Source organism: Spermophilus citellus, assembly GCF_964194105.1.
Source record: "Spermophilus citellus genome assembly, chromosome: 2".
Lineage (NCBI taxonomy): Eukaryota > Metazoa > Chordata > Mammalia > Rodentia > Sciuridae > Spermophilus > Spermophilus citellus.
In genome coordinates, this window is record NC_138183.1 from 193565171 (window position 1) to 193591019 (window position 25849).

Below are 25849 nucleotides of genomic sequence, written 5' to 3' on the forward strand. Positions count from 1 at the left end.
GAATTAGTGGACAATCAAGGAAGATAATAAGTGTAAAAGCATTAAGCTCTAAAATAGTAGAATTTATATAATAAACTCTATATAGTAACTAATATTTATTGAACACTAATTCTACTCAGTTGTGTTATATACATTAACCACTTAGTCATTACAGTAACAACCCCCACCCACCCACACACATAGCTGGTATGGTCGAATAGAACCTAAAACTGTTTTGATTCTAAGTCATGTTCCCTTAATCTAATTAGCCTCTCATGCATTATTTTAATTTCTGACCACAGTGATTGAATTCTCCCTGTGTCCTTCTGAGAACGATCATTTGGGAAAAATGCAATAAGCATTGACCCAGGATTTGGAAGACTGGGTTCTACTTCTGATTATACCACACTAATTATGTGACCTTTGGCAAAATCACTTTGTCATCTTTCAATAATATAGAATGGACTATAGATATTTTCAGGATCTCTTCCAATTCTTTAAAAAAATCTTGTCTGAGACATTATTAGCAATTTATGTATTTGAATTTCTTCTTCCACTATCACCTTAACTTACTTTGTGGTAAAATAATAATAATAACAACAACAACCTTAAGTGACTGTATTGATATAGGTTATATTAGCCTTAATTTGAGGTTCTACTTCCTGTTTGCAGGTGGAAACAGACTATATGAGAAATACAGTAATACTATAAAAATATGCCTTGGTAGTAAGAAGAAATCTTAGAAGACCAAGTTGAGATAGAGTTCTGATTATACATTAAAGATTTTTCATTTATTACCCCAGTTGATCTTTCCAGCACACAAATGAAGTACAGGTGTTCTCTTTGTTCCCTTCCCTGTGGTAGAGCACTCAGAGAAATTAATCTCCTAATGGATGAGGGCTTCTTGGGCCCAGAACTTTTGTTCATACTTTCTTTGTGTGGATCCAGATAGCAAGACCCAGATCCTGCCCAAGAATACGAAGAGAAGTACACACACAAGGCTAAATGCAAGGGTTCCTGCTGGCCAGGCTAGATCCAGCTGCTGCTAGGAAACACTGCCTTTAAAAAGTTGCTATCTATGGTTATGTGTTCAATTTTAACCACCTGAAAAGTGAAATAAAATAGATACCCACCCCCCCCCCCCAAAAAAAAAGAGAGAGAACAAAGATGGCCAGAGATGGATAGAGAGATCAGTATGTCAAAATGAGCAACTTGAATGAATGCCATTGGTAGCAAATTCTCCATAACTGGGCTATTTGTGAGGGTATCCATTTTAAGGACCTTATAAATAAATGAACAGGAAGATCATTTTACAAGTGATAAATTGTTGCTGAGTTGGTAACTAGTAAGTAATAGAAGTAAAACTTAAACACCGTCCTTTGATTCTAGTTTTAAATTCCGATTTTTTTTTTATCAGTTAATGCCCCATAGCAACAAATACAAACTAAAATACCACCAACACTTCATCCCATTTAAACTTGTTAGCAGAAAACCCTTCCTTTCCATTCAAGAGATGGACTCTACTCCTCCTAACATGACTAAGTAACATCAGTACCTAATACCTTTTCTGAGTGACAGTGGGAGTGTCCTATCATCCAGCAGATTAACTCATTTTTATTATTATCATTTTAGATTCAGTTCTTCTGTTCTATTTATCTCTCATTGTTTCACTTTAAGCTAGCTCCCCTTTTTTATTATACTACTCACCAACTTGTCTTTTAAAAACCGTCATATTACCCTAAATATAGTGAAGTATATGGATATCTCCTTATACATTCTGTGCTCATGTACATGAGCTCATGTAATAAAACAGAACAACAGCATGCTTCTCTGCTGTTTCTATACCAAGGGTTTTCTCTTTCAACTCCAAAACCCTAATACATTCTGTGAAATCATACTGACTAGATTCCTGCAAGAGATTTTTAATTAGATTTGAAAGGGAAGTGGGTGGTGTCAAGGCATGGATTAATCGTGGCTCCGGCTGAATGGTGTGCCTCTGTGTGTTTCTCCTTACAGTGGTGAAATTCCAGCAGCGATTTGTGTTTCCAGTACAGTTTGGTGGCCCCATGATAGAACACTGGTGGAATTCTAACCTCACTTTCCAAATTTATGCAAAGAAAATGCCACAGAAAAAGGTATTATGAGTGATCTTGACCTTTGCCTCACCATTTACACCAGAGAATAAGAGTATACTTAAAATTATTTTCCAATTTAAGCTAGGAATTTCTCTAAGCACAAGGTACACTAATGCTTTTTAATATCATAATAATTATTTATTGTTATTATTACTACTCTCTGCTGTTTGTTATAGACCAGATATTATGGTTATAGGCTCCATACAAACTATCAAATTTAATCATCACAATAACTCTGTGCATTAGATGTATTATTACCTTCATTTTGTGGATTAAAAAAACTGAGATTTGGTTAATGACATGTCTATGATCACCCTCATAAAAGACAGCCAAGACCCAAGTTTTTTTCTTTAGATTCTAAATTCTTAACATTTTTACTGTGTTCCCTTATTGTAGGGAAGTGACTATATTGATATAGGTTATTTAGCCTTAATTTGAAGTTCTACTTCCTGTTTGCAGGTAGAATACCTAAGGTATCTTGCTCATGTCCATAATAATATAATTGTGGGTAAATGTTGACTAATTCCAAGTTTATAAATCTACTACAGCTAACATAAATCAATAAACTATGATGTGAGCCATGTTTACTTCTTTTAGTGAAAAAGTAGCCTGTGTAATCTTTTAACTTCATCTTGTATATGGATAGCATGAAGAAAGCAACTTATTTTCTTAGGTTTGTTTTTTTCAGGGGATATAAATAATACAAGTGCTTTGTAAAAGATAGCAAAACAAGAAGGGAGGGTGGAAATGCATGCTTCTGCAATCTTAAGACAATCTCTATTAATGTTATGATATATTTACATTGAATCATTTTCCTCTAATTAATGGCTTTTTTCTAATTTTAAGAGAATTATACATGTTTTTTAAAAAGCAAAATTGCCTGTAGTTCCATCACCATGAAGTAACTATTAACATTTATGTGTATCTTATTTTTTCAAATAAATAGTGTTATATAATTTCATTTGCAGTTTCTATCCTGCCTTTTTTCTCATTTAACCTTGTTTGTTTCATTTTTCTTCAAAAGAATGTACTTAATGTTTTCCACATAATTATAAATATTTTCAAAGACTTTATATCTATCTATCTATATATATACACATATGATTTAATGTCCTACTTCTATCAAATATTATAGCAATGTTGTTCATATTATTATAAACTTTTAGTGAATGTCATTTTCATGTCTGCATATCATACCATTATATGGATGTGCTATAATTAGCTTAGTAATTCTTGACTGTTGAGTATCTTAAATTATTTCTAATTTTTAACCTATATTTTAATGCATAAGTTGTTTATGTATCTTTATTGTTTCTTTAGTATAAATTCCCAGAAATGGAATTACTGAGCCAAAGAATATGAATTTTCAAAGCTTTTCCTTATTAACTACCAAATTTGCTGTCTAAAAGTATGTTGCCAGTTTATATTCTCAGTTTTATTCACATGGAAGCTTTTTGTTTCTCCATAGCTTTGATAATCACTAAGTTTTATAATTTTCTTAGCTTTAATGGCAAAAGCTGTATCATCTAAATTTTGTTTTATATTTTTAATGGCAAAGTTGGAAATTTGAGTAAAGAATTTTGTTTTAATTTTTAGACCTTTATTTTATTTATTTTTATGTGGTGCTGAGGATCGAACTCAGGCCCTCGCACATGCTAGGCAAGTGCTCTATTGCTGAGCCACAACCCCAGCCCTGAGTAAAGAATTCTTAAAATCAAGGCTGGGGATACAGCTCAGTTGGTAGAGTGCTTGCCTCGAATGCATAAGGCCTTGGGTTCAACAATCCCTAGCACCACCAAAAAATAAAAAAGAACTCTTAAAATCAGAAAAAGATAACCTTCCAGTCTCTTTATAGCATATGAAATCCTCTACAATCTTCCAGAGGAAGGAAGAAATATGGAAACCCAGAAGGGGGACCAAAATATGACAGATTATGGGATCCCACGTAGAGTTGCCTCAGTCAAGGAATAAATCTTTGTACTTCATAAAACATGGGTTCTTTTATAAGTCATCATAAGTTGACCCACCAGTTAAAATCCCCTGTGGCTCCTCTTTAACCTAAGCTTTTTCTTTCCTACTTTCCTCAGCCAGAAGTCATTGGATCTGCAGCTCTTCCTTTGCGAGCTGTCATTCAGTCAGAGTTGCTTTCTTTCAGTGACCACCTTCCAGTGCAACAGGAAAATGGTCAAACTCCAATTGGCCCCCTAAAGGTACATTAATATACAATCAGAAGATCAGAGAAGTATTTTCTGAGCATGTTTTATTGGCTAGCACTGAGAATATAGTAGTGAACAAGGAAACATGATCCCTACCTATTATGGGGCTTCTATTGAGATAGGGCAACAGAAGTCCTATGAAGGAAATGAATGATATTTGTTATGATAGTGAATGCCTGGGATGAAGTAGTACCTGATAGTCAGGCAAGCTCTCTCTAAGGAGGTGACATATAAGGTGAAATTTGAAGAATGAGAGGAGAAAGTAACACAGGAAAAATCATTCCTGAAAGAGGGAATAACACATGCAGAAGGTCCTAAAGTGGAATTGGTCTTTGTGTCATCAAAGGACAGAATGTTACTACAGGATAGTAGGCAAGAGAAAAGTGTAGAAAGTAGAGTTGGATAGGCAGGTAGGAGCCATATCATTTAGAATTTTTTGGGTCAAGGTAAAGGGTTTACATATTAGCCCAAGAGCCAAGGAAAGGACATTTAAGCACTGAAATGCCATCATCTGATTTACATTTTTAAAATATTTCTGTGTGGATAGTAGACCGTAGAGAGAAAGAAGGGAAATGAAGAGGCTGTTGCATTAGTCCCAAAAAGAAATGATTGGTGGTGACTTAGACTAGAGTTGTGGCTGTCATCAAGGAGAGAAGTAACAGTGGCCCTGATGGAGTAAATTCTGATGTAAATTGGAGTAAATATAATTGAGAAAGGGTCCTTTCCTTGTGTTCAGAAGCATCAAGATTTCTTAAGTGGCAGAATTTGAATATATGGCCTCAGTACAGCTTTGCTTGGTGCCTTGGTGAGTTTTAAAAATCTTCACAGTCCTGCCTAAAACATTCTCATGGCTCCAAGTGACCCAGAGAATAAAGTATAAGGCTCACAATGTGACACCTGCCTACTAATTCATCCTCTGCCAGTAGCCATGTCAAACTATGTAAAGAATCACTTAAGGTACTGTGAAGATTCGTGCCTCCATATTTTTTTAATTTTAATTTTTATTTTCACACTGCTTCCTCTTCTTGAAAGCCTTTCTTTTTCCTGGTCTTCCTTATATATACCACTTAATCTTTTAAAGACTTATATGATTATTATTGCAAGGAAATGATACCACCTTATGTTTCTGCTAACCAAATTTTATGTTTTGCCTGCCTGGTTCATTCTGCCTGGTGCAAGGTTTGAAATCTGAAAAGGGCTGTGCAATGGCACATACCTATTATCCCAGCAACTCAGGAAGCTGAGGCAGAGGGATATCACAAGTTCAAGGCTGGCTTGGGAAACTAAAACTGAGGATGTAGCTCAGTTGTAAAGTGTCCCTGGATTCAGTCCCCAGTACTCAAATAATAAATGAATAAATAAAATCTAAAAAGGATAATGAAAAGGATTGATGGACTAGAAATTGTTTTCTGTCCTGACTTTGTTGATAGAAATCCATGCTAGATTGATTGCTACTATATTTGATAGAGCAAAATAACTGTGTGTAACACCTATGGGTTTCAAATAAAAGCAACAGTAAGAATACTCTATCCCTAATAATTATTCTTATAGTTAGCAAGTGACCACTTCTGTTCTTCAAATTCGTTACTTATCCTGCATCCTTTTTCTTTTTTACTTTTTAGCATTTTTAACAATGTTTCACTTTGAAATAACTTCAGACTTAGAGAACTGTTTCAGAAGTAGTACAAAGAGCTTGCATGCCCTTTGCCCAGACTCACCAGTTCTTAATGTGATATTAGTCTTATAATTCTCTTTTTCTGTCTCTCTCTCTCCTTTTGTTTCCTCTTTAGATACACACACACCCTTATTCCAAACTATTAACATAAGTTTCAGGCATCATATCTATTTCCCCTTAGATTCTTTAGCATGCATTACATGTATTTCCTAAGAACAAAGACATCATCATGCATAATACTCAAAGAGTTATATTGATAATATATTGTATCTGTAGTCTATACTTTCACAGTTGTGCCTATATTTTCTTTTACAGAATATTTTTTCTAGTCTAGGATTCTCATTTGCATTTAATTGTCATTTTTTCTCTGATCTCCTTTAGTTTGGAATAGTTCCACAGTCATTCTTTATATTTTAGTACATAAGCCAGTTATTTTGTAGAATACCCCTCTAGTGGGGGTTTACCCAAGTCACATACTATTATGTGATTTTTTTTTTCCTCAGTGCGGGGGACTGAACCCAAGGCCTTGCACATGCTAGGCAAAGTGCACTCCCACAGAGCTACATCTGCAGCTCTTTCTGAGCATCTGTTAATTGACATTTTACTATGCAAAAGACTATGTCCCTTCTCCCATATTAATTTTATATTGGTATAGACTCACAGATTCATATATTATTCAATAGGTTATAGTCCACTCCTATAATTTATTTTGATGCTCAAATTATCCTAGATTTAGCCAATAGAAGCCTCTTCAACTAGATTCTATGTCCCTTAAACACATCACCATCCTTTTATGAGCATTTCCTTATTTCCTGGTATAAGATAATATTCTGGTCTCATCTAGTATTATTGATAAATAATCTACCTAGTTTTTCTTAGTCTAAGTTAATGTATGTGCAGTCCAGTCTGTTGTATTCATCCTATGTTGGTATTAAATGATGAATTAACTAATTTCCTAATAATCTGACATTACTTCCAGCTCCAAAATTCCGATTCCAGTTCTACAGGACATTCTTAGTGACTCTTCTTTTGTGTTTTATAGGTAACCATGGAGCTTATTATAGATAATAAGAATTTCACTCGTGTCAATTCCAAGTTAAATAGCAGCATCCAACATACCCCATTTTGTGCTTCCACAAATCCTGATAAGATACTGCCAGAACCCAACCAAGATACTACCTATACCAAAAATTCACAGACTCTAACTCAAATTCTAGAGGAAACTACAAAGGAAGCACAGAATTTGGTGCTTCCCAACCCAAAGTCACCAAGCTCTATAGTACCAAATTCTTCAACCTCCATGGCTGTACCAACCTCCCATGATTTAGTCAATCAGACAGATATGTCAACAAAAGAAAATGCTTTGCTGTTGCATGTGCTATTAATGGTGCCAGATGGGAAAGATTTTATTACTGGAGAATCTGAGAAACAATCACCATGCAATGTGTATTTAAATTGCAAACTCTTCAGCACAGAAGAAGTCAGTAGATCTATCACTGTATGGGGTACAACACAACCAGTCTTTAACTTTTCTCAGGTAACTTTGTCTAGTCCATATCTTTTAGGGGTTTATTGGGGGCAGGAAATAAATGTTTTCCAAATCATACTTCAAATCTAAAAGAAATCTAGAATGTTCAGAATGGAAAGGATTGTTGTGGTTATCTGGTGTGTTCTATTGAGTGGAAAGAGGAAAAGACATTGCCAACATTTTAAAACTTTTTCTATTTCTTTTTGTTCTTTCTCAATTTGTTTGGTTTCTCCCCACCACCACCACCACCACTACTACTACTACTACTATTCTTCTTCTTCCTCTCCCCCTTCACCTCCTTCCCCTCCTCCACCTCCTTCCCCTCCTCCTCCTCCTTCCCTTCTCCTCCTCCTCCTCCTCCTCCTCCTCATTCCCCTCTCCTCCTCCTCCTCCCTCCTCCTCCCTCCCCTTCCTCCTCCTCTTCTTCTCCTCCTTCTCCTTCTCCTTCTCCTTCTCCTTCTTCTTCTTCTTCTTCTCTTTTTCATTGAATTGTATACTTTATTTATTGTTAAGTGGTGCTGAGGATTAAACCCAGTGCCTCACATGTACCAGGCAAGTGCTCTACCACTGAGCCACAACCCCAGCCCTCTCACTACTTCTTTTGCCAGAGTTTTGGATTCTATTTTTTTCTACTTTGGTTAGGTAAGCTTCCCCACTCTCCTATATGTTCAGTCTCTTTTTTTAATATTTATATTTTTCCTAACTCTCATTTATTCTTCCTCTTATTTCAGTATTCATCTTATTTGACTTCTCTGTAGAATTTGGTGCTGTTGCTTAAATTCTTTTTTTCTTGGGTTTTGCAACTCCAACTTTTTTCTTCCTGACTCAACAGCCAGTCTTTTTCAGGAGAAACCATGAAATGCCTGGCACCTCCCGTATTTCTCTCTTTTTCTTAACCTTTAACTATTGGTGCTCCCATTTATTACTCTTTTTTTATTTTTTACTTTTTTGTTATAGATGAACACAATATATTTTATTTTGTTTATTTATTTTTATGTGGTACTGAGGATTGAACCCAGTGCCTCAGATGTGCAGGACAAGCACTCCACCACTGAGCTACACCCCCAACTCCCATTTATTAGTCTTGCTGTCAGTCTTCAAATTGATCCTCTTTTTCCTCATGGTCCTCACATCTACTCCTCCACTTAAACTTTCATTTTATGGAGATAGCTTCTAAATCTACACTTTATGTAAGCCACACATGTGTCTGTAGTTTCAGCTCTCTGTATCTAACTGCCTGCTGGTCATCACCATTCTCAAAAGCACTTTACACCTAGCACCTAATACATTGCTTGGTGTGTACTAGATATTCAATAAGAAGGTATAAATGAAAGAAGGAATTCCAAATTTGAATTTATTATTCCTTCCAAATCAGTTCTTCCTTAAAATGAATGCCCTAATTCATTTTATAATTTACTCAGAAATTTAAGTAAACCTGAAAATTGTCTTGACTCTACTATAATTATTCACCAATTCCAATAGGTACTCCAGACTCAATTATCTCTAAAATGCATCCCCTTATCTGTATCCCATTGCCACTGCTTCCATTCAGGTCCCAACCCTCATTCCAAACAGATTTCAGATTGGTCTGCCTGTTTCTTACCCCTCTGGTCCTGTTCATTTCTTTCTCTGTGTACCTGCAAGTATGATCTTTCTAAAACACTAATCTGAACATTTTACTCCCCTGCTTAAAGCTTTTCAGTGATTCTCCAAAGCTTTCAGAAAAGAATGTTATTTCTTAGCATGGACTCCAAGACCCTTTAAGAACTGACTGTAGACACTTCTCCAGTCTCAGCATCTGCTACTCTTCCCTTCACTCTAGATAGTCCAGCATTTCCTGAATATTCTCTCCTCCAACCTCTGTGCCTTTGCATGTGCTATTCCTTCTGCCTTAATTTCCTCCTCAACCTATATGACACCTATTAGGCAAAGCATTAAGTTCTAGTTAACTCTTCTCATCCTTAATTTAGGGTTACTTTCTTTTTGAAACTTACTCTGAAACCTCCTTCTTTGAAGACTAGGTTGCTATGTTGGTTTTGTGTGTGGTTGGTTAATTTCAAAGAACAAAAATGTACTTGTTTAATAAGAGTTTCTTATGTGAATACAAAAGTAGCTTTACTCTGGTTATCTGTGCTTCTGGTGTCTTCCATTTATTATGTCTTATATATTTTGTTTTGATGCTGGGATCGAACCCAGGACTTTCCAAACCTTATATTATGTCTGGTTTCACCCCTTTTGCTTCTCATGTTTTCTGTTGGTTTCATCATTAGAGCTATCCCTCTACTATTATAGTTATCACTAAAGCTTAAGTTTCTTCAAATTGGTGGTCCCTTGATTCTACTGTTAATTTGATGGAGCTGCTCTTGGCTCTAGATCTTCTGATTGTATTTATGGCTTATCTTTTCTCTTCCAACTACCAGCTAGCCAGTTCTCGAAAAATTTTATATTGAAAATCCAGATAAGAAATTGACTTTGCTTTTACCATGACACTTCTTGAGGAGAGCTGTCTGCACAAGGATTGGCAATCCTTGGATAAAGTGCCCTTTTCCAAACAGTTGCCATCCTCTTTCAAAACACCTTTCTCTCAGTAGGATTTATAAGTGGATCACTTTGCCTTAGAAATGGTTGGGTGTGTTTGACATTTGTGGCAGTCTTTTCTTTGTCCCATCTATATGAGCAATGTTACCAGATAACTCAAACTGATTTGGACTTTGTATGTTAATCTATACAGCAGACAGTGTTTCTGTTGAGGTTACAGAATGTATGCATGCAGTCACCTTTGAGTGGATGCTTTTAAATAAAAGTTAATTCTTTGTCTCAATATTGGCTTTTTCCCCCTTGTTTCTCCCCAGGTGATTCCTGTCTCTCTGTCTTCCAAGTACCTGGAAAGGCTTAAGAACAATGTGATGGTAATTGAAACTTGGAACAAGGTGCGAAGCCCAGGACAGGACAAGCTTTTCGGGCTGGTGAAACTCCCTCTCCATCAGTTTTACATGTCATTCAAGTAAATAGGATCTTTTGGAGTATTCTTTATTTTGCATCTTTAACTTTGTATGGACTGAAGAGGAATTCTTTTGGTTTGCAAATATGAATAGCCCAGTAATCCCTTGGAGGATCTTTCTCAGTTTCACCACAGCTGCTGCTCTTGCTCCTATTGTAAAGCAGCTGTACAGATACTGCTTACTATGTTTCAGGCATTGTGCTAAGAGCCTTACATACATCAAGTCACTTAATCTTCATAACAGCCTCTGAGGCAGGTATTTTCATTTCCCCTGTTGTACAGACAAGTTAACAGAGACTCAGAGAAGTTAAATTTCTTGTCTCAAATGTTATAAGAATAGAAGGGTTAGAACTGGACCGCCTGGTTCTGAAGACCACTCTTGTTACCAGAAAGCTCTGGTACCAAAAGTTACCAGCTCACAATAATACCTTATTTTTCTGTCATGAAATATCAGTATGGTTCATATCAACTATTCACAAGATTTCTGTAATTAGTATTGTGCTTTAGACCTTAGATTTGATTATTGTTCCTCACTTTAACATCTAGATAGAGTATTGACTAACCTGAAGTTTCTATCCTTAGTATAGACTGTTTTTTTAATTCAAAATGCATTTAATTACTTTAGCCCCAACCCCTTGCCTAGCAGCCTTCTCATTTCTTCTGTGTTTGAAATATTGTTCTTTATATTTTATAAAGAATACTTTTATGTTCATTATTTGACTTGAACCTTACTATAACCTCTTGAAGTATTAGCATTGTCCCCATTTTAGAAATAAGAAAATTTGTCTTTTGACTTGGAAAAGTCACAGAATCTCTCTGGATTTCTTTTCTATATCTATAAAATGAGGGTGATGATAGACTCCTTATCTCTCTCATGGAGCAATTGTGAGAACTCAGTGAGAAAATATATGTATTTTCCTTCTGTGAATACTAAGTACTTGTGATACAACATAGTGCTTACCATAGTAACATTGTAAAACCCAGCCAGGCTGAGGAAAACTACTGAAATCATGGATACCATTGACTGCCATAGGCTTTTGGTTTTTTCCTTTTTCTGTAACTGTGATATTTTATAGTTGTGATCTGGTATTCATCTTCTTCCACTTCACTTCTGATTTCATAAGATTCATTCCTTGCTGAAAGAGTATAAAACAATTGTAACTACTCAAGTACAGAGCATTCTATGTGTCAAGCATCATAGATGGTATTTTACGTTATCTCATTTTAGTCCCATCTACAGCCTGTGACGGAAGTTTAATTATCTACATTTTATAAATGAGGAATCAGACTCAGAAAGGCTAAGTTGATTGCTTAAGTCATACAACAAGTAAGTGGCAGAGCTAAGATTCAGCCTGATATAATGAAGAGCATTTGGACTTCAGAATCAAACGGTTCAAAACCTGAATCCCAGCTCAATCTCCTATTACTACCTATCTATCTTTAGTTAAGTAACTTAATTGTTCTTTTTAAATTTTTCTTCTGTTTACAATGGATAACATCAACCTTTATAGTGTTAGATGAATTGGAAATACTATAAAATGCCTACTGCATAGTAAGCTCTTAGTAGGTGGCAGATAGCATTGGTAACATCAAAATCTTATCTACCAGATTCTGAAGTTCATACTTTCCCTAGTTGACCACACTGCCTCCCTGTAAAATATACAATTCAGCAAGCCTTGGCTGAGATGCTGTTTTATCAGAGACTTCATGGCTTCAGGCCACCATGATACAGAGAAGTATCAGACACATTCCCAGCCCTGAAATTCTGCATTTTGAACTTAACCTGCTTTGTGATTTCAGTTTCATTGGGTAATGACAAAACCACAGTTTTTTTAAACCTTATTACTTTTATAGGTATAGATCCATTTTAATAAACTGAGAAAATAAGTAAGGAATGAAGCAACTCTTGACATGATTGATGATTATTATTTGTTCATTCACAATTTCTTCCCCTCTAGAGATCCCAAGATTTCTCGCCTGCTTCTCGATGCCAAGTACCCAGTTGTTGCTGTTGACAGCTATATGCCTGTGATTGATGTGTTCTCAGGCCACCAAAATGGGAGTCTTCGAGTCTTTTTAGCCATGGGTTCTTCAGATCAGATTATTGCACTGCAGCGATTAAAGAAAGAAGAAGGAACACTCCCTCCCTTCAGCCCTAGGCCAGCCCATTTCCTGGACCAGCCTTCTGTTGCTCTGGTAGAGACTCAACACCATGTTTCATAGAAAACTATAATCTCATTTTCTCTTGCACATTTTAGTGAAAGCATTACCCCAAATTCTTATCTCAGCAGTAGAAAGTTCAATGAAAGAGTATAGCTTACACTCCAGTGCTTGCTTTAAATAAGAGGAATCATTGCTATTTTTCTCATGGTTTAAATGGTTCTGTGTCCATTTAGCTCCCTGAATTTATCAAGAAAAAATCTAATTGGACAACCAGATCTTAATCCTCTAATTTACTAACTTATTTGACTTTTCAAATATAGGGAGAAGGGAGCAATCCCAGCTGTAAGTCAGCAAAATCTTATTCTGTTGGCTAAGTCCCTGTTGGAAAGTTATAGTGAAGTACCTTGCTTTTCTACTAAACAATTAAGAAGACATATTGACATTCTCTATCATGTTTATTTCCCTAACAACTGAATGAGGTAAATCATTGTCATTCTCTTTTTTAGTAATGAAACAGCAATTCTTTTTTTTTAAAGAGAGAGTGAGAGAGGAGAGAGAGAGAGAATTTTTTAATATTTATTTTTTAGTTCTTGGCGGACACAACATCTTTGTTTGTATGTGGTGCTGAGGATCGAACCTGGGCCGCACGCATGCCAGGCGAGCGCGCTACCGCTTGAGCCACATCCCCAGCCCGAAACAGCAATTCTTATCCAGAGTCACATAACTAAAACTGGGGGAATCAGGGTTCAGACGCAGGTCTTCCTTTTACTGGATCACTTCCTACTGATTCTGACATTTGATGTCTCTACTTACTAGTATGTTAGCTTTCCAATGCATTGATCAAAAGACCTGACAAGAACAACTTAGAGGAGGAAAAGTATTTGGGCTCATGTTTTCAGTGGTCTCAGTCCATGGTTGACTGACTCTGTTGCTTCAGTACCCTAGGTGAGAAGGACATGGTGGCAGAAAGGCACAGTGAAGGGAAGCTGCTCAACTCATGGCAGCCAGGAAGCAGACAGAACAGGGAAGGGGTCAGGGCCAGAGGCCCCAGTGACCTCCCTCCTTCAGCCATGCCTCACCTGCCTACCTTACCACCCAATAGTCCATTTGAATTATTAATCCATCAAATACATCAATTTACTAATAACATTAAAGCTCTCATAATCTAATCCTGTCACCTCTGAGCATTCCTTCATTGCCTAGCACATGAGCTCTTCAGGGAATGCTAAAGATCCAAAATATAACAAATCTCTATTTACACACCATTTAACTATATCGTGTTTTTAAATCTGAATGGCAAATTTAAATGTCTATAGCAGGGAAATAACCATTAACTATTAACAGGTTATTGTGTATTTATTTGTTATAAACTCTAATCATTTCCTTGCAATTTGTTAGATGTTAGTGTCTAACAATAGATTAAGTGGTATTTTTCAAATTAGAAATTACTTAAAAGAACAAATCACCAGTACTTTTCCCAAGTCTGCTAAATATTATATGGCCCTCATTTGCAGTGTAGACTCAGATTTTGTTAGATTCCATACTAAAAGTTAAAAATGTGGTCATGGAGAAAGTCCTTCAAATGCCAGCTTGTGAGGTTACCTATCTATAAATAATTGTTTTCTCCTCTATACCATGACTCTCATTGAGTTCACCTTATGCAGAACTAAATCATTAAATTGCTGTATTATTATATGATCAAATTAAACATCTGTAACTCTTTTTTTTTTTTAAAGAGAGAGGAGAGAGAGAGAATTTTTTTTAATATTTATTCTTTAGTTCTCGGCGGACACAACATCTTTGTTGGTATGTGGTGCTGAGGATCGAACCCGGGCCACACGCATGCCAGGCGAGCGTGCTACCGCTTGAGCCACATCCCCAGCCCAACATCTGTAACTCTTAAGAGATCTTCTCCACCCCCAGTTTTTTTGCTTTAAGGAATCAAATTGCAAATATTCTATTTCCCTAAGAAAAATTTTTGAGTGTAGTATAGACATCCAAGCCAAAGGAACCTGCCTGGATCCCTGACTGACCTAATTTGTCCATCCATGGCCAGCCAGGGATCTAGGCAGGTTCCTTTGGCTTGGCACACTGATATGTTTTTAGATTTCAGAGCAAACACTTTATGCAATCTCTGTTCCAGATTGATTGGATTAATAATCAGAATGTTAAATGTGTATATTAAGATGTTTCCCTCATATCCTAATCCCAAATTCCCCCTTTGAATAATACTAGTAATCACCTTTCTAATGTTAGTGAATTCTGTATAGGATGGGGGTAAAGAACACTGGATCCAGAGTAAGACTACCTGAATCCAAACCCTGCTTCCACTGTTATTTGCTATGCATGTTAAATTAGCTAATACAGGTGGAAGTGTCTAGCTGATAATAAATACTCAGTACATGATTAATTATTATTAGTAGTAATGCCTACCATCAGTAGCAATTATTCACTACCTCCCTCCAGGAGTCCTTTCTATTATTGTTATTGGACATTCCAAGCATTAATTCCTAACTTACTTAGAAATAATAAGTAAGTTAATATCTGTTTGCTTCAAATGTGTATTCTTTTTCCTATTAAAGAAATAGCTTTATATTCTTAGTGTACTAAAAACTTTCATCAAATATTGAATTTTATTACATCCCTTTTTAGCATTATTGAGATTAAAATGCTTTTTTCTCTTTGTGCTATTAATGCATGAAAATACATTTATGGATTTCCTAATATTAATTTAGTTTCATGACCTAGAATAATTTCAGCTTAGTCCAATTATCCTGTATACAAGAAAAACTGTTTTAATATCTGTTTTAGTGTCAGCCAGTTCACTTATTTCTTCATCTATACTCAGACTTTATAGATAAGCAGGAATATTCTAAGCAAGGTTCTCTTTAAAGCTTACCAGTGTTTCTGTTTCTTTTAATAGGCAGAGGGCCAAGGAAATGGATTGATGGAGCACCACTTTGAATTCCATATAGAAATGGTTAAAGGTCTAGTCCCGCTTCAGACAACAGTCTGGGGAGAAGCGGATTGTTATATCCAGTATTACTTTCCATTTCAAGACTCCCAGTCCAGTGTGCTCAAAGGACCTGAATTCCTTGAAAATGGTAGGTTTGGAAGATTAGGCCTTCTTCTTGTTGTGTGTGTAGGTTTTTGGTTTTTTTTTTTTTTTTTTTTTTTTTTTTTTTGGACATATTTAGGAAATTTTTTTTCTGAGTGAATTTTGTGTTGCTGAATATTTCTAATCTAACCTAGATTATAAAACAGGACATGAGCTAAAATTTTAATGTGTCTTTTTTCTTAAACTAGTTTTTGTAACTTTTTATTTTGATATGATTTCAAATTTACAGAGCACTTATAAAAATGATACAAAGAATTTCTGTATACATTCACCTGGATCTATTGATTATTTGCATTTTACCCCATATTTATTGTTCACATGGCTGCTCCCTTTTTTATACATATATAGTTGATTCTTATTATTTGCAGTAATCATACTCTGTAAAATTACTGTGAAGACATTAGAAAATTAGGGAATACTGAACCATTACTCTTAAAGAAATATGTACATATGCATATCTCACATAAATCATAATCTAAAATCCTACAAACAACTTATCCTGGTAGATTCTATTTTTCTCATTTTACAAAAGAGAAAATGAGATTTGTAAGTGTTAAGTAACTTAACCTCAATAACAAATGGCAAAGTTAAGATTCAAAACCTATCCAGCTGGACCCAGAACTCAAGTTTTGTGCACTACACTGCACTGCCCCTACCATCTCCATCTTCTGATCGTCTCTGATAGCTAAAACTAGAAGGCAGAGTCTCACTTTATTTGATCTCAGCTGCAAATGAGCAAATCTGGCAACTCAAACATTTTGCCGTTCTGCACATGTCTATTAAAGACTGCCAGGTGCTGCCAGTATTGATTTTGGGGTTCAAATAAAAGATTTATGTGCAGAATATATTAAGAACTGTTATAAATCCATACATTTTTTTTAAAAAGTGGGTAAAGGACCTGAACAGACATTTTTCAAAGATACATACATGGCTAATAAACAGAAAGTGCTATATTAGTCCATTTTCCATTGCTATAACAAAATACCTGAACAAGTTACTTTAAAAAGGAAAGAGGTTTATTAAGCTTATAGTTTTGGAGGCTAAAAGTTCAAGTTTGAGTAGCCCTATCAATTCCACTTCTGGTATCTGAGTCACAATGTGATGGAGAAGCAAAATGGGAAAGTGCTGTGTGCTAAAGAGCCAAGCGCATGAGTGGCCTCACAACTTGCTCTTCAAAAAACTAACTTACTGCACTGCAGTGGTAGCTCAGTGGCAGAGTGCTTGCCTCGCACATGTGAGGCATTGGATTCAATCCTCAGCACCACATAAAAATAAACAGAAAAACTAACTTACTCCACAAGACCACCATTAATCCCTTTTGAGGTCAGTGCCACCAGTGACTTAACTACTTTCCACTAAGCCCTGCCTCCTAAAGGTTCTACCACCTCTCAGTATCACCTGGGGCATTCCAGCACATGAACCACTGGGGGACAGACTTCATCCAAGCTGTAGCAGATACAGAGCATCATTAGTCATTTGAGGAATACAAATCCAAACCACCATGAAATACACTTCACACCCACCAAAATGATATAATTTTAAAAGGACCCTTCAATAGATGAATGGATAAAGAAACTGTGGTATATATACACAATGGAATATTATTCAGCATTAAAAGAGAGTAAAATTATGGAATGTGCAGGTAAATAGATGGAGCTGGAGAATATCATGCTAAGTGAAGTAAGCCAATTCCAAAAAACCAAAGGCCAAATGTTCTCTCTGAATAGTGGATGCTGATCCATAACAGAGAGTGGGGAGGCATGGGAAAGATGAAGGAACTTTGATTGGACAAAGGGAGGGAGGGTTGGAAGGGTGCATGGGGGCAGGAAAGATGATGAAATGAGATGGACATCATAGGTGTTCACGTATGACTGCACATATAGTGTGATGCTACATTGTGTACAACCAGAGAAATGTGAAAGTTTTGCTGCAGTTGCATACAATGAATTAAAATGCATTCTGTCATACCTAATTAGAATAAATAAATAATAATTTTAAAAAATATAAAGGAGAGAGACGTTGGAGAGAGTGTTGGCAGTATGTGTAAAAATTGAAACTTTCATACACTGTCCACCAGCAAAGGGACCTCTTTCTTCTCTATTAGCATGAAAACTTAGGGAACCATAGCCATTAGGGATGTGGACCTTGGAGGAGTAACAGAAAATGTAGATTCTGGTTCTAGATCTGTCACCTAGTAGCTCTAAGACCTTCAGGCTAACTGTGAAACCTTAAGTCCATGTCCTCATCTGTGAAGTAAGAATGATAGTACCTGCTTAGTTTTCTATTTATGTGATCACTTTCCTGTGACATATAAAACATTTAATGATTTGTTGGATATTCTGAATTGCTTTTCTTTTCCAAAGGAATTTCTCTGAAGTCCTTCAGAACTGCAACCACACTCTGCGTTCCAGATCCCATCTTTAATAGTGAGCATCATCACTCTCTCCTGTTACCAACTGAAATTCCAGTACAAAGGCTCCTACTAAGTGTCTTCTCTGCACAGGGTCTTGTGCCTGGTGGTGGAGTCCAGTTTGAAATCTGGTGCAGGTACAGTATGGGCGACCCAGTCTTATGCCAGGAAGGAAGTGCACAATTATAAAGAATCCTTTTTTTATATATTTATTTTTTTAGTTTTCGGTGGACACAACATCTTTATTTTATTTTTATGTGGTGCTGAGGATCGAACCCAGCGCCCCGTGCATGCCAGGCGAGTGCTCTACTGCTTGAGCCACATCCCCAGCCCCTATAAAGAATCTTATTCTTAGCCAACCTAGGAATTATTGTAAGAGAGTTAAACAGCCCCTTTGGACCCATTTTATATTCTTCTTTTGACTGTGACTATTGTCTAGCTTTTTCTACAGTCTGTTAGAGTCTCAGGAGCCTTGTGTCTCATACTTCTTTTTCTTTCTTTCTTTTTTTATTTTTTTGATACTGGGGATAGAACTCAGAGATACTCTACCACTGAGCTATATTCCTAGCCTTTTGTATTTTATTTGGAGGCAGGGTTTCACTAAGTTGACCAGACTGGCCTCAAACTTGGGATTCTCCTATCTCAACCTCTCAAGTCACTGGGATTATAGGTGTGCACCTGGCTGAATCTCATACTTTAACCATTACTCACATTGCAAGTGAGTTCCTATTATTTTCAGCCTCCTACTGTTTATTTCTTGGTTCTTTCTCTTTTTAAAATACCTTTATTTTAATTATTTATTTTTATGTGGTGCTGAGGATCAAACCTCACATGTGCTAGACAAGCACTCTTCCATTGAGCTTCAACTCTAGCCCCTCCTACTATCTTTTAAATATATCATTCAACTTTTAGGGGCTTCTCTTACCACCTTACTTGATTCACGCCCTTATTATATGATGCCTGGTTACTATCAGAACCTCCATAATGGTCTCTGCACTTCTAAACTCATTTCTTGTAATCTGTCCTTCATCACCAGAAGAGTAGTCTTTCATAAAAATATAAATCCATTTAATGTTGCTGGCTTTGGTAGAAGATTTGTAGAAAATATACACATATCTAGTCTCTTTCACTTACTTGCATCCATACCTCCAAGAAATCAACTAAAATGATTATGAAAAATAGATATAAAAGAAAGGAAAACAGTGTCAAATATAGAACTAGAGAAGACTACCGTCTTATGCCAGAAATGTTTTCTAAATATAGTCAGGTAGAAAGCAAGTGCAGAATTATTTTTTAAACCTCCTAGGTTTGATTTATAGCTTCATAATCTGAAAATGGATTGTTTTGACATGAGGAAGAAATACAGTAAGTACTGACAGATCTTCATTATTACTTCTCCAAATTAGAAGGGTCTAGGCCCAGAGATGAGGATGAGCCAGGAAAGAGATTGGGACTGCTCCATCCAGAAACATTTTTGCTACTTCAGGTTGGAAACTGTAGGGAGCAACTATTTCCAGAGGCCCACGGCATATACAGATAATCTCAAACGAAAGCCTTTGGGAAGCTGGGCTGTGTCCTGAACTCAGATTATAATTTATGGGGTTGCTCCTCCATGTAATAGGTGGTGAATTTCTCTAGACAACCAAAGATGTGTATCACCAATATCAATCAGGCTGCGAAGATAACTAAATACTGAAAGCTAATCCCTAAGCTGACTGAGTCATTCATTATCTAATTCTTCCAATTAACAGCTTGTGCTTTTGTGGTTTATAGATACTATTATCCTAATGTGAGAGACCAGATGGTCGCCAAAGGAATCTTGCCATTGTCAAGGATCTGTGCCATGGTAACCATGCAGCACCGTGAGGATGTGGGAATACAGACCTTTAATCTCCCTTTAACCTCCAGGTTTGAGAACAGGGAGGATTTGAGGAATCAGTTATCAGGTAATTGAAGACTAGTTTGTCTTTCCCTTTCAAAATCAGTATATATAAATATCCCTTTTCTTTCTAAATTAGCAATTCTTTACTTTTTGAGGTATTCACCCTTTTGAGGATCTGATGAAAACTATGAGACACCGTCCCAGAAAAAATAAATGTAGAATATACACTGCAAAATTTCATATAATTCTAGAAAAGTCAGAGTTCTAAAGATGGTATAAGTGTCTCTTGCCTCATGTCACCTTAAACTTTAACAAGTGTTTAATAAGCTTTCATAGCATAAATTCTAAGTGTTATATAGGTGCACTTGGAGAATTATTTTCTAAGACAACATAATGTAGATTTGATGAAATATAGTGAGCTTGAGCTGAGAATTTACTGTAAGAGAGGAGAAGGTTAGGATTTAAATTTTTGGAAGGGATTAACTAGAGTTTGGAGTTTTGAAAGGCATTACAACCTGATGGTTCCAGCAGGTTGATCTGCCTTCCAAATTTATCTAGGATTAGCTTCCTAAATCAAGTTGCTGTACACTATACATGCTTGCTGAAGAGTGTCTGCCAAAATGTTCCTGCCATATGCTCCTGCCCCTCATTGATCAACTTGTTCAGTTATTCCTTAAGGCTTTCCCTGAAATGAGACATGATGGTAGAATTTTTTTTGTAAAAAAGATCACATATAGTTATTAACCCTAAAATATAATATTTAGTGTGTTTCTGACCATGGAGAGATTCTCTCAGTGTTAAGGCCCCTTATTATTCAATATGATTATAGTGTTTCTCCTTTCAGCCTTCCTCTCTAGGACTTTGTGGTTGTGTAGAACAGAGATTCTGCTAACCAACCTTTTAATCTTTCCCCTTTTGCCCTCATTCTTCAGGTTTACTAGATGTGGGCCTAAGGTATAGGCGAAGTTCAAGAACAACAGAGGGAGTTCTTGCTGCCCGAACTGTCTCCATCTCAGTGCAGATTATCAGAGCCTGTGGTCTGCAAGCAGCAGCCAAGTAAGTCCACTTTAGAAAAGCAGTTTTCAAACCTTTTTCTACTGTAGTTCATATAGTATGATCTCACATGTCCATAATTTTCTTATGTACAATTTATAGCTCTTAACCCAACTTTTTGTCTGTTAAGAAAGCATTTCAGAATTTAAGTAAATCACTTAAAAACTTTGCTAATTTAACTGTTATTGCAACTCAGTTCCTTGACCTTATCCAGTGATTTTATCCTCTACCTTTTTAAAATATTTACCGCTATGGTCATGCCCTGCATCCTTAAGCCATGCCATGCCCAGTCACTGCAATTCCTTTATAAACCCATGTTAACTCATTTTAGTCTCTTAGTCCTAACTCCTGTTTTTTCATCTTGTTTCCCTTCAGTCTGTTCTCAACATAATGGTCAATGATCCTATGAGAACTCACATCAGACCTTGATATGTGTCTATTTAAAACCCACCAGTGACTTTCCATCTCTTTCAAAGTAAAAGCCAGAGTCCTTGAAATAGCCTTAAGTCCCCACATGATTTGACCCCATTATTTCTGTGGCCTTGTCTCTTCCTGATAGTCTCCACTCTATTTACTCCTCTTCAGCCACTGGATTTCTTGTTTCTTCAATCCATACCAAGCACATTTCCCCCTCCAGGCCTTTATCTTGTTGTTTTCTCTGCTCAGAAAAGGAAGCCATGTAGAATAGCCATGGCCCTCCTTCACCTCCTTCAAGTCTTGCTCATACTTCTCTTGGCTTTGAATGTTCATCCTCCTCCTCCTGTCAACTTAAATTCCTATTTTCCTTCAAGACTTTGCAACATATAAGTAGCCTTCCTTTACTTCTTCCTACCTGGAGGCAGAGTTGGTGGTTTTTCCTTTGTGTATTAGCACCTTGGTTGTAGCACATATTATTCTGTTTGGATTATTGGCATGCATGAATATTCCCCCACTAGGCTGTGAATAACTACTCTAAGTCACTTTCTGAATTTTTCTCTGTCCCCCCACCATATAAAATAGTTCTAGCAACAACAGTAAGAAATAGAACTCCTAAGGCTCCTCCTCCACTAACTTCTCCCAAAAGACTTTTTAACTGCCCAAAATATCTTAGTGTCAGAGAAAGTGGCATTAGGGCAGTTTTTAGTCAGATCACTCCCTTACATGAAAACCTTTGATGGTTTCCTATTGTTGATAGGAATTGTACATTTCTATTAATAAAAAAAATTAGCATACCTTTTAAAAATATGTATATGTATTCATGTATAAATCATCTTCATGTACTACTGTACTGTTATGTTAAATACATAATAAAATATACCATAGGATGAATAGGAAAACTTTAATATATGAGATAGCAGATAAAAAAGTTTAAATATTTTCTTTCTGTGCCTGAACATTTGCTCTATGAAACTCCTAAGCTGGATGCTTCTCTTTAGGGACCACTGGCCTGCAGAATAAGGTCCAACTTCCTTAACTTAGCATTCAAAGCCCTTCAAAATATCTTAGTCTGACTCTTTTGTTTTGGGTGGGGGCTACTAGGGATTGAACTCAGGGGCACTCAACCACTGAGCCACATCCTCAACTCCACTTTGTATTTTATTTAGAGATAGGGTCTCACTGAGTTGCTTAGCGCCTCGCTTTTTGCTGAGTCTGGCTTTGAACTCATGATCCTCCTGTCTCAGCCTCCTGAGCCATTGGGATTATAGTCTGAGTCTTCAAAGAAGAGTAGTAGTTACCAAGATGCCCAAGAGAGATGAAAGTTATTCTAGTCAAAGAGAAGAACATGTGCAAAGGCATGAAGGTATGAAACTTGTATATTTAGAATATGTGTTCTGTGGCAGACCCAGCCAAGATCAGAATTCTTCAGTACAACATTAAATTAACTAGTGGTTAATTGTCAGAAAAGGTCTCAAATATTACTCAGCACATCTCTGAGAGACTGAATCATAAAATACTCAATAATTCTCTCTGAGGATTCAAAGGGATTTTGTCTGTGTGGCAGTTTCAAAAAAGAATAGCAAGAAGCTTGCCAGTTCTAACACTGCACTCTTCTGATAGTTGAAGGAGTTCGACAGGATATAAGACAAAGCACTGTGTAATAGAAACAGAACTACACTAGAAAATCAGACACTATGGCTTCTAGTCCTACCCCCATCTCCTAGTAGCTAAGCATGATCATGGGCTGATTTATTTACCTCTCTGAGCCTACTTTTCTTCATCTAAAAACTGGAATTTATCTGTCCTGATTTTTATAAGGATCAGAATAAAAATTTAAAAATATGAAGTCACTTTAGAAGCTGCCAAAAACTATACAAATGTATGAATTTTTATAATTACATCCACTTGTATTGATAAATTAATGTCACCTTTATTAAAAGCCAACAGAATATAGTAAAATTTGAAGTAAGCTTTGCATTGCCTTTCATTTAGAAGATGTCTTGGTCTTCTAAATGTTCCCTTCCTTTGAATCTCAGTCTGATATTTGATGACAGGTGCTCTAAAGTCAACCTTCTCTCAAGAGACACCATTCCTCATCTTATGGATATTCTTGGTGTCTAAAGTAGGCACTTCTTTTTTATTCACTTGCATCTTCCAACTCACCTGATCTTTAACTGAGAAGAAATTTTTTCTTAAACATAGGCAGTAGTCTTTTAAGTTCCATAGAGTGAGAAATTATAGCTGTTTCACTATATACCCAACCTTGAACTCAGTGCATGACCCAGAGCACATGTTCAGCAAATAATTGTAAATGAATGAATTCAAACCACATTGAGCCCAAGCCATTCTGCCATTTCACTGCCATCTCTGAGAGTTCCCTATTAAAAGTCTTTTCACTACCCATAGGCAGGTTCTTTGCTTTGTATTTATTATCTAATGGTATCTTCAAAATACCCTATGACTATTTTTTAACGACTACTAGCATTCATTTTATTTCTGCCTCATTTTTCCTAGGCATAGCATAAACTTTACAGAATATCCTAGGCATAGCAAAAACTTCACAGAATACTGTTGTATGGACACACTTTAATCTTCTATTAATGATTATTTAGGTTGTTTTCCTTTTTTATTAGAAGTGAAATTGCAATAAACATCCAAATATATATATACACTTTTAGTTTTTTGTCATATCCTTTTATTAACCATATTTTGAGACTGGAAGGAGATTGAGTAACTTGTCCAGGATCATACAATAAGGAAATGATGGAGCCAGGATTCAAACCAAGATCTGTGTAACTCCAAATTACCACCCTCTGAATATATATATATGATGCACAGTGGGGATCTTAGAAGAAAAGGCTCCCAAGTCTGCTTTAGAGGGATATCAGGAAATGCTGCAAAAACAGGTGACCTTTTTGTCTGTTCCCTTAGGGATTTGGGGGTCAGAGGATTTGTCTCATACTATGCCTGTACAAAAAACTACTCTTTATGACTGGCCATTAAAGATCTGCATATTCTATCTGTATATCATGGAACATCTGTACAGGGAAGAACAAAGCAACCCCTGACATCTGGGAAGCCATTTGGCATTCATAGCTAGGCTTGGGTATTTTCTTGCTGAACATAATCTCACAGAATATCAGCATCAGATAAAACCACTCTGTGACCATGAAAAGTGAGACAAAAACAAGACTGCTCTATAATCTTATTTAAAAATAGATCAAAAGGGCTGGGGATGTGGCTCAAGTGGTAGCACGCTCACCTGACATGAGCGCAGCGCTGGGTTGATCCTCAGCACCACATACGAATAAAGATGTTGTGTCCGCTGAAAACTAAAAAAAAAAAAAAATATTAAAAAATTCTCTCTCTCTTTAAAAAAAAAATTAAAAAAAAATAAGAACAGATCAAAAGATCACTCTAGGGGCTGGGGCTGGGGCTCAGAGGTAAAGCACTTGCCTACCATGCGTGAGGGCACTAGGTTCGATCCTAAGCACCACATAAAAATAAAGATTAAAATATATATATATATATATATATATATATATATATATATATATATATATATCACTTAACAAATATAACAGTCCATTTCTTCTGGGGGAAAAAAAAAGATCACTCTACAAACCACAAAAACACTCAGCATGCCTCTGTCTTTCGCAAAATGAGTGACTGCTGCAACTTGTCAAATTGTATGGTTTCATGGAAGGAGTCAAGATATTTTCTAGGCAGTCAAACTGATTTCTAGTAATATCATGGTATACCTTCTTCTCATTCCCACCCTTCTTCCCTACAGGGCTTTGGCTGAGCAAGATCCCGCTCTACAGTTTAGTGCCACAGTTGGAGTCAATGCCTCTGTCACCACTCATCTCTCGTTCTTGCCCAAAGGAGAACAGCGTAGAACCCGCCCTGTGGCCTGTTCCTTCTGTCCTGAGTTCTCCCACCACATAGAGTTCCCATGTAACTTGGTCACTCAATATTCTAGTGGAGAGGCCTGTTTCCTAGCAGAACAATTAGAGTTTGCAGAAATTACTTTTGGTATTTATCATGAAAATACCAAGTCAGGTAAGCACCAAATGACTCATCATAGTAAGAATTAAAAGAGGCTAATTTGAATGGTATGGCCTTTCTTAGGAGATTCACATTGATGAAGTGTTTCAAGGTGAAGGGTCATGATTCCTGCAATTTATGTCTAAAGGGTATAACAAAAAATAAGTTTGTGTGTGAAGAGAGAAAGTGTGTGTGTAGAGTTAGTGTAGAAGGAGAAAAGCACTG

At 36.4% G+C, this 25849-nt stretch overlaps 1 protein-coding gene across 1 annotated transcript in view; it reads left to right on the forward strand.

Moving 5' to 3' along the window:
* Positions 1 to 25849, forward strand: part of C2CD3 (C2 domain containing 3 centriole elongation regulator) — a 147564-nt gene that overhangs the window by 57266 nt on the left and 64449 nt on the right. The window contains exons 12-21 of the mRNA XM_081263133.1: positions 1996 to 2114; positions 4202 to 4324; positions 7048 to 7542; positions 10386 to 10537; positions 12493 to 12730; positions 15621 to 15801; positions 18179 to 18362; positions 19999 to 20171; positions 21040 to 21163; positions 25371 to 25639. Of these exons, the coding sequence (XP_081119259.1) occupies positions 1996 to 2114; positions 4202 to 4324; positions 7048 to 7542; positions 10386 to 10537; positions 12493 to 12730; positions 15621 to 15801; positions 18179 to 18362; positions 19999 to 20171; positions 21040 to 21163; positions 25371 to 25639 (2058 nt within the window). The remainder of the gene's footprint in view (positions 1 to 1995; positions 2115 to 4201; positions 4325 to 7047; positions 7543 to 10385; positions 10538 to 12492; positions 12731 to 15620; positions 15802 to 18178; positions 18363 to 19998; positions 20172 to 21039; positions 21164 to 25370; positions 25640 to 25849) is intronic.